Source organism: Diprion similis, chromosome 11, assembly GCF_021155765.1.
Source record: "Diprion similis isolate iyDipSimi1 chromosome 11, iyDipSimi1.1, whole genome shotgun sequence".
Classification (NCBI taxonomy): Eukaryota; Metazoa; Arthropoda; class Insecta; order Hymenoptera; family Diprionidae; genus Diprion; species Diprion similis.
The window spans coordinates 12400255-12412995 of NC_060115.1; the positions used below are offsets into that span (position 1 = coordinate 12400255).

Genomic DNA, 12741 nt, shown 5'->3' on the forward strand with positions numbered 1-12741 from the left:
ATAAAGGATTTTCTTTCCGGTGACGTAGCCGCGATTCTCCATTTCGGATAGATTGCTTGGCGTCAAATACCGTATAACTTGGATCGAGTTATTATAAAAATATTGTAAAATATTTGGCCATCGGAGACAATAATTTGCGAGCACAAAACCGTATTCTGGCTCTACTTAGTACAATGTCCAAAAATTATGAGTTACGAAGCAATTTTTTCACACCAAAATCAACGTCGGCTGAAAATAAAAATAGTTCAACCATGATTTTACCTACGAGAATCTAGAATCTATAAATTTACTCGTACGTGTCTACATGTGTATCCTATGATTTACTCTTCAAGATGAATATTCATCTCTGTTACAACTCCGCCTTCGTTTCGATTTTGTACGGTCTATAGATTAGCGTTTTTATGTTGGAAAAATATAGCAGATGATACAAACAAAAATTTTTCATTAGCGAAATAAATGCAACTGATGGAGAATTGAAATTTCCATTCAAGGGGGTTGTCTAGTATGAAAGCTGTTTTTGTAGAGATTTTTTGGGTATTTTTTTTTTTTTTAAGACAAACCATTGTAATAAAATTTCTCACAATTTTTGCATTATATCTATTGATATTTAAACAAACTTTGTGAATTTTTTGGAGACGTAATATTGAATAGAGCCTTAATGTATATGCTTTGGTAGTTTTTGTTTTACGAACTAAACAAACGGAAAAAAAAATTTCAATATTTTTTTCGTAAAACAAAAACTACCAAAACAATCATGATTATTCTAGCTCATGCGAAAAGTATAGGTATAATAAAGATGTAAAAATTTAAGCAGGATCTAATGCTTTTTGAGATATCATGTCTACACTTTTTTTTTACATACGTTCCTATCGGGCGGTATACATTACGTTCTATTCACTATTTCAGCTCCAAAAAATGTACAAAGTTTGTTTAAATGACAATAAATACGATGTGAAAATTGTGAGAAATTTTATTTCAATGATTTCTCTTAAAAAAATATGCAAAAAATCCTTTAAAAAAGAGCCTTTCACACTAGACGATTCCCTTGAACGTATTGCACGAAACAGGAGATCATCATCAGGCAATGAAATGAATTGTTTTCGCAAACTGGATAGTATGATGATGGTGATGATGATGACGATGATGATGGTGATATTAATGATGATAATGTTAATGATGATAAAAATAATAATTAGGAAGGTACACTAAAGGGAAATGATATCCATTTGAAATGTACTCATTTAAAATTAGATTAAACTATGTTGGCATGAACTGACTGTATATAACTTATACATCTACTTTGGCTCTGGAAGTGACATGAACCTTACGTTCAACTATATAAAATTGAATTTACGTCGAACGTAGATATCATAATGGAAAGATCAAAGGTGTTTGGCTTTTGGCTGCAGTTGTTATTGTAGTTATTATTATTATTACTATTGTATTATATTTATAATCTTATTTATAACAAGAACGAAAACACTGCACGGTAATTATTCTTTTTTGCAAATCATTTCTATCTCGGGATCATTTTAAATTCTTTTAAATTTTTATAAACGTGGGCATCGTACTCGTACTGTATTGAAGAGAAAATATGAAAACGTGCAATATACCTATACATCGGTTATCAATTAATTATTTCTCACGTTCGTATTTATTCCGCGCGGTAATCAAAATTCCGTCAAAATTATCTCACCGGCCCATTTGTTAATATAATGAACTCTGTTTTCGTGACATTACAGTGACTACCCCGCTGTTCACGCCTGCAGTGGGAGTTGCAACGGCAGCCGGTGGCGGTACCGGGGGTGGCGGCGGGGCCCGGAGCTACGTCGACCCTCACACCTATGAGGACCCGAATCAGGCCGTCAGGGAATTCGCTCGTGAAATTGACGCCGGGTACATCACCATCGAGGCGATAATTGGTGAGTTGTATTCAAATGCGAGATTTTTCTTACAGAAACCCAGCGGCGTTACATTCAGTTGAATAAAATACGTTTACATTAGAAGAGGCGTTCGAATCGAATCTAATATTTGAGCATTTGAATATTTTGAATAGTTCGAACTATGGTTCGAAGAATTATTAGACTAGTTTAATTAACATTTGAGTTCTCGAAGTATTTGGTTTTTTCGAAAATTCAAATTATTTCATCAGCCCTAGTGAACAATAATGTTTTTCTCGATGTTTCGAAAGAATCCCTGACAGTTTTATGTTATTACATTGCAAGTAGAAAAATGTGTTTATTTGGAAATTAAAACCTTGAAGCTTAAGAAAAATATTTCCAACAACATAACGAATAATGTACGATTCGTACGACCCATCTGTAGCATGCTAGCCTACAGGCTTATTGTTTATACAAAGTTAATATTTGTTTTAACCTCACTTCCCCTTTTCCACCCCAACTTTTGTTGTGCCTTGGTATTTAATTGGGTGGAGTTTTTATGTAACAAATACCAATAGGTATATCAAACTAAAGTTTGTAACTTATTTTATAATGAGTTTTTAAAACGAGTTTCTTTTACTACTTTACTACCTGCCTTATTTTTTGTTGTCTTCTCTACTTTGCTCAAGGAAAGTTGCGTACAAGTCGCGAGAATTATTCGGAGTCAGAATAAAATCCGCAATTTTGTTTACTACTCACTTGTTGTAACACGATACTTTAGCCTTGCGAAATATTCTAAGCTTCGCAGCACAGAACGGGAAACATTTAACTCATCAGATTTAACTCACGTAAAAATTAGTTAACTGTTCAATATGAACTTGTGTATTCCTCAGTTTTCTATCATCTTTTGTTGAAGTCTGTACTACACTAGAATCATTTACTCGTGTAAGGCGAATTGATTACAAAGAACAATTTTAATGAGATTTCATATAATCTAAACGGAAAAGGTCTCCCATAGGCCACAACGCCTTAGAATGCATCATTTGAAGTCGAAAAAGAATATTTCATTTGATTACATCTATTATTTTGAATATTCGTTGTTGTTTCGGAAGTTTTGAATTTAGGTTCTCCAAAATCGTACTTGTGTTTTGCTAGGTATTTCCCAAAATGCAAGATTCCAGTTCAAGGCTTTCACGTTGGTCATATTTTAGATACCTAATAGATGATTGTTTGTAACGAACAAATACGTCGGACATATTTCAATAACTGTCATAATTATTAGGTCGGTATGTGGCAGTTAAATCGTTTCTGTAAAAGTAAACTCACGTCACACTGATCACCCTTAATAAGATAATATTAAATTTTGATTCGTTAGACCTGGATATTGTACTTTTTTAATTTGTTCTGATAATTAGCATTCATATTTGAATGATTTTCGCTTGCAAAGGTGGTGGAGAATTCGGAGACGTTTGCCGAGGCAAGTTGAAATTGCCGCCGGACGGGCGGTCGGAGATTGACGTAGCCATAAAGACGCTTAAGCCAGGATCGGCGGACAAAGCGAGAAATGACTTCCTGACTGAAGCTTCGATAATGGGGCAGTTCGAGCATCCGAATGTGATATTCCTCCAGGGTGTGGTCACGAAGAGTAATCCAGTTATGATAATCACCGAATTCATGGAAAATGGAAGTCTGGACACATTCCTGAGGGCGAACGACGGAAAGTTTCAAGTTCTTCAGCTAGTCGGTATGCTTCGCGGCATTGCGAGCGGCATGCAGTATCTTGCAGAAATGAATTACGTCCATAGAGACCTCGCGGCTAGAAACGTCCTCGTCAACGCGGCTCTCGTTTGCAAAATCGCAGACTTCGGATTGAGTCGTGAAATCGAAAGTGCCACCGAAGGTGCTTACACGACTAGGGTGAGTTCATCGTGTCCTTACACATTATTATTACGCATTCCCTTAAAACTTCAGGAATACATCGATCTAGATCAAACAATTGCATACGCGACGAGTTTTGTTTAGTTAAATCCGTATAACATAATTAGTATTTTTAAATCATAAAACTGGCAAAGGTTCTTGGTTCAGATAAAATTTGGAGATTAAAATTGTCTTTCTGTTCCATCAAACAATTCTGAGGCTGTCATTGCTTTGCTTGTAGATACAAAAGTCACACACTTTTATCGAATCTCAGTGTTGAATTTTCTAACTATCATAGAAAATATTAATTGTACGTTTGTTATCAAGCCTTTCGATACTGGAAAAATTGTTAGGCAACAGGACAAAATAGTATTATCAATCGGTCAATAATATTTTACTTGTATATTTCATTTGGCACAAAAATAATTTTGATAACAAATGCGAATGAAGTTTTACAACATTTACTAAAAGAAAATGCTCAATTATTTTCTCAAATTTCCAGGCTAGTAACGTAAAGTCGTATAATCGAAACATTACTGAAAATACGTGTTTTTTGACAGTTATTCTGTGGTAGCTCAGATCAAAATCGGGGAGTAATCATAAACAACGACTTTTGGGCTTTTAGATTTTGACTATCTCATTGCATATTTGTAAACAAGCGTGTAGCATGGTTTGTAAAGTCCTAAGAGCGCGAAGAACCATATTGGATATAATTTTTTTCTAATCTCTGCAAGTGTGTCCCCCAGGAAGAATAAGTTTTATAAATGGATTTGCTAATATTTTTTCAGGGCGGTAAAATCCCTGTCCGATGGACGGCTCCAGAAGCGATTGCATTTAGAAAATTTACAAGCGCCTCCGATGTTTGGAGCATGGGAATAGTTTGCTGGGAAGTAATGTCCTATGGAGAGCGGCCATACTGGAATTGGTCGAATCAGGACGTAATTAAGTCAATCGAAAAGGGCTACAGACTACCAGCCCCAATGGATTGTCCCGAAGCCATTTACCAGCTGATGCTCGACTGCTGGCAGAAAGAACGCACCCATCGGCCTACGTTTGCCAACCTCACCCAGACCCTTGATAAACTCATACGGAGTCCAGACACACTTCGAAAAATTGCCCAGAACAGGTAAGAATCTGTTTACTTCATTCATCTATATATATAAATATGCAGTAACTCTATCATGAACAGCCAAAAGTTGCCTTTTATCGACAATCACTAGAAACTGGATATATTACATATACACGGCTATAATAGTTGTGTGGATATAATTGATTGCCGAGGAATCATATTCTTTGGCAATTTAATTATCACTATTCTTCTTATTATTATTCTCATTATCGTTGACACCGTTACTATATTATCGTTACTATTACTATAATTATTAATATTATTCTCGTATTAATATGACTAATTGAACAAGCTTAGCTTCTAATATAATAACTCATCATTTAACATATGTATTATACATATTATGAAATAATATACTATACATCATGCCGCATGCCGTGAGTTTTTCGTATCCATAAATTAATTTTCTCGACATTGTTTTTTTTTTATTATCGAAAGCGAACTCACGCTCTGCTCTATTTTTGCTGTTTTATTGTGCTTTGATGTTGTCGTTCATCAGTTGAATATCATTATTGTTATTGTTATTATGATTATTGTTATCGTAAGTGTCGATTGAACGATTTGACAACACCTGATTGGCATTACTGGAAATTGGTGAAAAATTTGTGCCCAACGTCATGAAGGCACCGATCACTGTATAAATAGAACATGCTCTGACATGTTTTTCACCCATAAATTATTATTATCATTGTTAGCATGATTATGTTTATTACTGCTGGTCATTTTTCGGTTGTACCTACATTTGCTTCATTTCGTATTTTTCTTCCAAATTCAGTTTGAATTCCACATCTTTACGTTATTACAATGAAGCAATATTTGAGGTTTTATTTACTTGTTTTTCCATTTTAAATATGGTATTTTGAAAATCTGTTATTTTTTAGTTTTGTCTCAAGGTTCATTATTACGTTCAGTAGAATGTCCTCAAGTTTATAATTTAACGTAATACAAAGTATTTATAAATCTGTACATGAGATATAATACTTAGTTTGAAAAATACTATCTTTTGAGGAATTAAATTTTCAAATAGAAAAGTAGGCAAATTTTGTTATGTGCCAAAAATCAAAAAGTGAGGTCTAATATGATTGGTGTCTCAATATACATATGTGTTATTGAAGTCTTCTATCGAATATTCGAATATAGATTTAATTCCATCCTCAACTTCAACAGTAGCCATGTAAATACAATTTTTAAATTCATATTTGCGGCATTCTGAAACCGAGAAAAATTAATTTATGGACGAAAGTCTACGCTATATTCGCAAGTGAATTTTTTCTTCATAGTGTACGCCTCAACCGTAAATAAACTCGTTATTTGCAAGAAACAAAATGGAATAATAGTAAGATGTTTAGGCTTCGAAAGTTTTGCTTCATACGCTTCACTTAACATACTCTTGTGTTTAATGTAGTAGCAGCAGCTGTTTTGTTTCATTGATACCTATCTATAATCTCAATTTTCGTGAATGATTGAAAAAGAAAGAAGGAACCGTGCAGAAACAAATAAGTGAAAGACTGAAATCTTTCCGCATACCTTGCACAAAATACATGTATCATCTTAATACAGATTATTTTTGATTACGATTCATCAGAGTATTGAAAAAAATTTGAAATATTATTGCTTTTATCATATACGTTCCTCTTATACTGATAATTTACTTTTTTTTACTTACTTACTAATTTAATACTTATATATATATATATATATATATATATATATATATATATATATATATATATATATATGTATATACACACACGCAAGGATAGTGAAACTTTCTCTCTTTCTATGAAGAAATTTTTTTTTTTTTTGAGTTTTCTTTTTGGGCTAATTCTATGTGGTTTTGGTTGGTGTCTTTTGGTACAACAGCGTGCGGCCACCAGCACACAATCCGTACTATGTCACTGGCCACGGCAATCAGGGGGGCCCTGCGGGTCCGTTCGTAGACGTTTTGAGCCGGCAAAGCCAAGGCCAAGGCCAAGGTCAGAGCCAAGGTCAGGGCCAAGTCCAACCACCGCTAGCCGTTCCAGTAATGCCACCAGGAGCCGGCAGAACCCTACACTTCCACACACACGCTGCGACACACGCTCTGCCCCAACAACCGCCCCTTACCTACCCCAACTGGGTCCCATTCACCCACTTTGGTTAACCAATCTAGCTCCCTAACCCTTCTACATCCCATTTGACCATGATTTCGTTTAATGCTACCGGAATCGCGAATATATCATAATGTCTCATTGTTAATAGTTTACATTAAAAAGTTGTATCCATATCGTGGATGAAAGAAAATTTAAATTGAAAACAACAACAGGCGGTCGAATAAGTAATTACTCGAAGCACGAAGCGATCAGTCTATACTTTAATAAGGGCTTTGTTTTTTAAGTAATTAAATTTTTTTAGTATCATCTTACGCGAGTGCGTGATACTAATGATCGGTCGGGGTTGGTAGCGAGATACTGTTTCCTATTGGCACATTCAACTCGGATGGTCACTGTGTAGCCACTTCCGATGTTTTAATTTTACAATGCAGTTTAAAGCTTCGCTTGAGTTACAAAGTTACTCAAGTTCGGTTATTGGAAATGCATTGCTTGTCTGACTAATCCTTGGAATCTCGCGTACGCTGTTCTCGATGATTCTGATAAAGTGATATTTATCACGTGGTTTCTTCTTTTTATTTTTGTTGGAGACAAATGTTATAAGTGACTTTTTTCTAATTGTTTTTTACTTTTCAAAAAGAATTACTCGCTCCTAACCCTGCCATATCGGCTGCGTATATAAACAGTTTCCGTTGTTCAAAGAATTTTAATAAACTAATGGAAACGTAGCTGCTTTCATTTCTCGGTGTTTAGTTCGGTGTTTGTATAGATCTAAACGTATAATAGGTGTATAATAGGCGCAAACGCAATAGGTGTGCGTCAGTGTTATAAATATAGGCATATGATAATACATTATGCAATTGTTTATTATTTTATTCTGGTTTTTTCATAAGCAGGGAAAGGCAATATGTACAATACAATCAGTTTTATGCCATATATTGAAAGTCTGATATACATACATACATAAATAGTTATTGCTGCCGCACGACTGCGCAGCCAAATGAAATCTATACATACATAAATGCAGGTTCCTTCCGCACATAAATAAATAAATTCATAAATAAAAAATAAAAATACAGGAGAGCACAACGTATAATTCACAATACGATCACCATATGACTGATGTACTCTTTAAGGAATGAAAAACGAAATAAATAAATAAAAGTAAAACATTTCATTATATCACACTAGACAATACTAGGAAATCGAAAATAGCGATAAAAACAAACGAAAGAAGAAACAAAAAGTAAATTCAAATAACACAAAATAGAGTAAAAACAAATCGCTGTAAAAAATATGATATGATAGTTAATTAATCAAAAAAAATTTACGATATTATCACGATCATTAATAATATTTAAAATAATAAAAAAAAAAAAAAATATTACGAAAGATAGTGAAAACAATATTATTCAACGAAGATGCGTATTATAAATTATAATAGATTAGAATTTGTTTGAAAATGTGATTAATCATTTATACGTATACTATATAAAAATGTTGCACTTTGTCGATATATAATACTATGCATCAACACTGCCGAGTTTTTAATGACACATTAAATTACATCATTTTCAAGTAGTAAAATAAAATTATACCGGTCGATTAGAAACAAATATAATAACAATAATATATATTATAATAGCAGACATCAGCGAATTGTAGAATAGTAGGTAATGTGTAGTAAGTACAGGTTTTCAACCATATTAACGTAGTGGACGATTTGACCAACGAAATAAAATAGCCCATAACATTAATAATAGTTCATTAGCGAAAAATAGTCTTTCAGATATTTAATATTAATATTTAATGATTATTTATTGACATTACACCTATATAAAAAGAAAATGAAAAATACTAATTAATTAATATTCAAAAGACGTGTCGTGTCGTTAGATTAGTATTTTTGTACTTGAAAAAAAAAAAACGAAATCATACAAGGTCCAAGAAATATGGAAGTAATTTAATTATAAGCAGTAGTATTACGGTTTACGGATATTATATTATTGACATCATCCGCGATATTAGTATTTTTATTATTAATACTATTATTGTTGTTATTATTATCACTATCATCAACTGTAATCTGTTTAGAGAGAGCGTAGTTCTCCTCGCGAGAATTAGTTTTATAATAACGTACGAATACAAGGCAATCTGTGTTATCGAGACTCACCATTCAAGGAAAATATGAAATAAGACACTTTCCGTAAAATAATCATAAGTGAACGATCTACCCGAAAATACCCATTAAAATTACTAAAAGAATATAAGGCGCGTAGAAAAGTTAAAACTTAGGCGGAGATAGTTTGCTCAAATAATAATCGAAAAATAAAATAAAAGAATGATGTAATATTCACCATCGAGACTCGATGTCGGGGCAGGTGCATAATGAACTAAATAAAGTAAATAAATTGATGGACAGTGTTAAACGTGTGTCGTTATACCAAATACTGTGAAAGTTTTTCATAGTAATGCAAAGATAATTTTATAATATTAACCCATAATGAAATTTTTTCGATATAATTTGGGTATCACTATAGTACAGTTTACTCGTCTTTTTCTGCCTGCATTCCGTACGTACAGTAATCGGTCTTGTGGCGGTACAAGAAAGAGCATCGAAGTACGTAAAAGTACACTTTCACGTCTTAGTACTTAAAATTGCTCTTTTTCTACCTGCTATAAAAACTGATTTATTTAAATTGGAATATGAGAATATCAAAAAAGATGCGGTGTATTTCAAGTAAACAAATTAACATCCTCCGATGCCCTGTTCAAAATACGTGTATATTCCAACATACCTGTCCCCTATCAACCCCAATAGAGGAACACAAAATAGAAAACAGCTAAAGATTCGTAAAAACAGTACAGAAAAAATATTTACATACACATGGGGTTATCGTGGAGTACTTAATTGGGCATATTATTTGTATTTGTGTTGATTATTTTAATTTAGATGAACATTACACTTGTAATGATTTGAGACCCGGACAGTTTGATACAAGGAGTTTTTTTTTCTATTGCGTTTCTCTGTTAATCAATTTGGCGAGCGACACCACAAGCTTACACAAAAGAATAAAAGTAATACATTCACTGGTAGCAAAAAGACTCCATACGGTGGCCTCCATTGCACTAACAATTGCTAACAATTGTCAGAATCAGGGAACGGGGCGCACCACCCCCACCACCGCCCGCATCAACCGTGCATATAAGAAAAAGGTAAAATAATTAAGGAAAACTTAGAAAAACATTCTCAACTGGCTGAAAGGAAGACAAAAAAACGCAATCCTCGACAAATGTATTTCGATCGATAATGTCGTTGTTTTTTTTTAATTTCATCATCTAACGAAACAAAAACAAGACACTATCAATTTTTTTAGCAAAATGATTGATGGTATAAACGGAATCGGGGACCACTGCGTTTTTTGTTTTCGTTTTCGTAAGAGGAGGTTGACTTACGTAGTATCATGTAGATAAAAAATGCTTGCCTTTTTTAGTTTGTATCGCACTGCTTGCTTCATCGCATATTGCACTGTACATAAGAATACATGTGAATGTAAACGTATTTTGTATATAACGATGTCACCCTTATGCTAATTATAATATAATTACTTTTATAATACCACAACTTTATAATGATTTGTTTAATAAATTCATGATGTACATATGATACTGATGTATAGGTCATAAGTTCAATACGATTCAAATACCCATTTTACCAATTATAAATACCTATTTTATCACCCACTTTGTTATATGAGTATCTACACGACAGTAGGTACTTGATACGATAGGTAGTTCAGTGTGTACAGTCAGCCATTCACTGAAATTTTTCCATCAACGCTCTATTTGCTGATTTTCGGTAACGCACCGAAATCTTTTATCGTTTTAACCTGGTGGGAAAATTTTCTCTCTCCTCCAGGCAAAGGTACAATTCTTGGAATACATTTTTGTTGTGAACAAATGTTGTGAACCTGAGTTAACATTTTTTTGACATGGTAAAGTAAAAGAAATTTTTGAACCTATATCAAAACGTGAAAAGGATTATTCGTGAAATCAGAGAATTTTTAAAAGTGAATTTTTTGATCCGTACAATTTTTTCATGTTGTATTCAAAGTGAATGAAATGTCAACGGTACATGATTTCAGGTTCTTAGCTCGATTTGTTTTCGCATTAGACACAGGTTTTCGAAAAACTTCAAGTATATGAAGAAGTTCGAAGTAAATTTTTCTCACAATTCTCAATTCGAAAACGAATCGATGTAGTGGGGAAATACATGTTCAAATTTAAATATGTCAGAAATTGCGAGGTACTGTGGAAAATTGAAAGTTAAGACCTGAAAGAAAGTTACATACTTTAACTCATCCGGACACTGTGTACTACAATTTATTAAAATGCTTCCCCCCCTTCCCCCCATCAATAGGTATTATAGTAATCCATATTCAATCTGCAACTAAGTAAAAGTTGAATATTACCTAATCTTTTTTAGTATTTGAAAATAAAACCTCGCCAAATCAGTCACTTTACTTACCAATTATACCCTTCTGTAAATATATTAATTAACCCTTGTATTTTACCTTTTATACTTTATGTATTAAGATACTGTATACTCTGTACTATATGAGATACTATTCAGTGACGCTTACGTTTTATCACCTTTTTATGATTAATTATTTGCCTGATATGAACCCCAAAATTTAATATTTGCTAATTCAAAAAGAGATTATAAAAAATTCAAGTGAAAGTTTAACGAAATAATAATTTCTATTGAAGACAATTCTTAGCTTAAAAATTATTTACATTGGTCACGTGGATAACATTTTTTCAAATTTAATTTTGGCATTAACGGACAAAATGAAACGTAATTGTCAAATAATTTGACTCAGTTTTACCCAATAATTATAGACAACAGAACAAATGAAAAATGTTAACATATTCAAACTCGGAACAAATAGTTAGCCAAATTCCTCCTTTTCTTAACTCGATTGGAAAATAAAAAATTTCCGAAAATAGTTGAAGCAAATTTTATAAACGCAAGTCTATTTTTTCCTCAGTTTGATTGTTGCGTAATATATGGAATACCATTATGATCTAGTTCGTAAATTTATGCAAGTGTACAAATTAATGGTTTCTAAAATATTTCACAGGGGTACAAATCCTCTGGCACCGGACGCAGTGGATCTCACGCAACTGACGTCAGTAGGAGATTGGCTGTCGTCAATAAAAATGTCAAGATATGCGGAAAGTTTTGAAAGAGCCGGAGTAACGACACTGGAGGCTGCGGCGAGAGTCACCGTCCAAGAGTTAACTGCCCTAGGAATAACGTTAGTCGGTCATCAAAAGAAAATCATGAACAGTGTAACTGCTCTGAGAGCTCAAATGTCAGCAACGTCGCAAGGTTTCCTTGTCTAGGAATGAATTTGAAACATTCTATACCAATCATGATATTATGACAATTAACCAATGGACTGCACTATGTGTATATACATGTATGCAAAAGCAAACTTATTACCAATATACATACACGCATACATATTATGTACACATTTGAGATGTTAACGGACCAATGAAAAGATACACAGACGTCTTTCTGTATTAATTATGCCCAGAGTATTAAACTGCAGGCCCAAAGTGGCCGAACGCGACATTCCACTATATACACACACGTATATACAGTAATAAAAGTTTGATGCGACAGCGATTTGAGTGTCTAGACTGTAAGTACATG

The 12741-nt window shown here is 33.4% G+C and overlaps 1 protein-coding gene across 2 annotated transcripts in view; it reads left to right on the forward strand.

The window, feature by feature from the left end:
• The window catches only part of LOC124412261 (ephrin type-A receptor 4), a 151521-nt gene extending 139069 nt beyond the window's left edge, over positions 1–12452 (forward strand). For both annotated transcript variants that reach the window (XM_046891995.1, XM_046891996.1), the window contains 4 exons: positions 1743–1922; positions 3328–3797; positions 4586–4923; positions 12161–12452. In XM_046891995.1, coding sequence (XP_046747951.1) covers positions 1743–1922; positions 3328–3797; positions 4586–4923; positions 12161–12425 — 1253 coding nt within the window. In that variant the 3' untranslated portion in view covers positions 12426–12452. The remainder of the gene's footprint in view (positions 1–1742; positions 1923–3327; positions 3798–4585; positions 4924–12160) is intronic.
• The last annotated feature ends 289 nt before the right edge of the window (positions 12453–12741 follow it).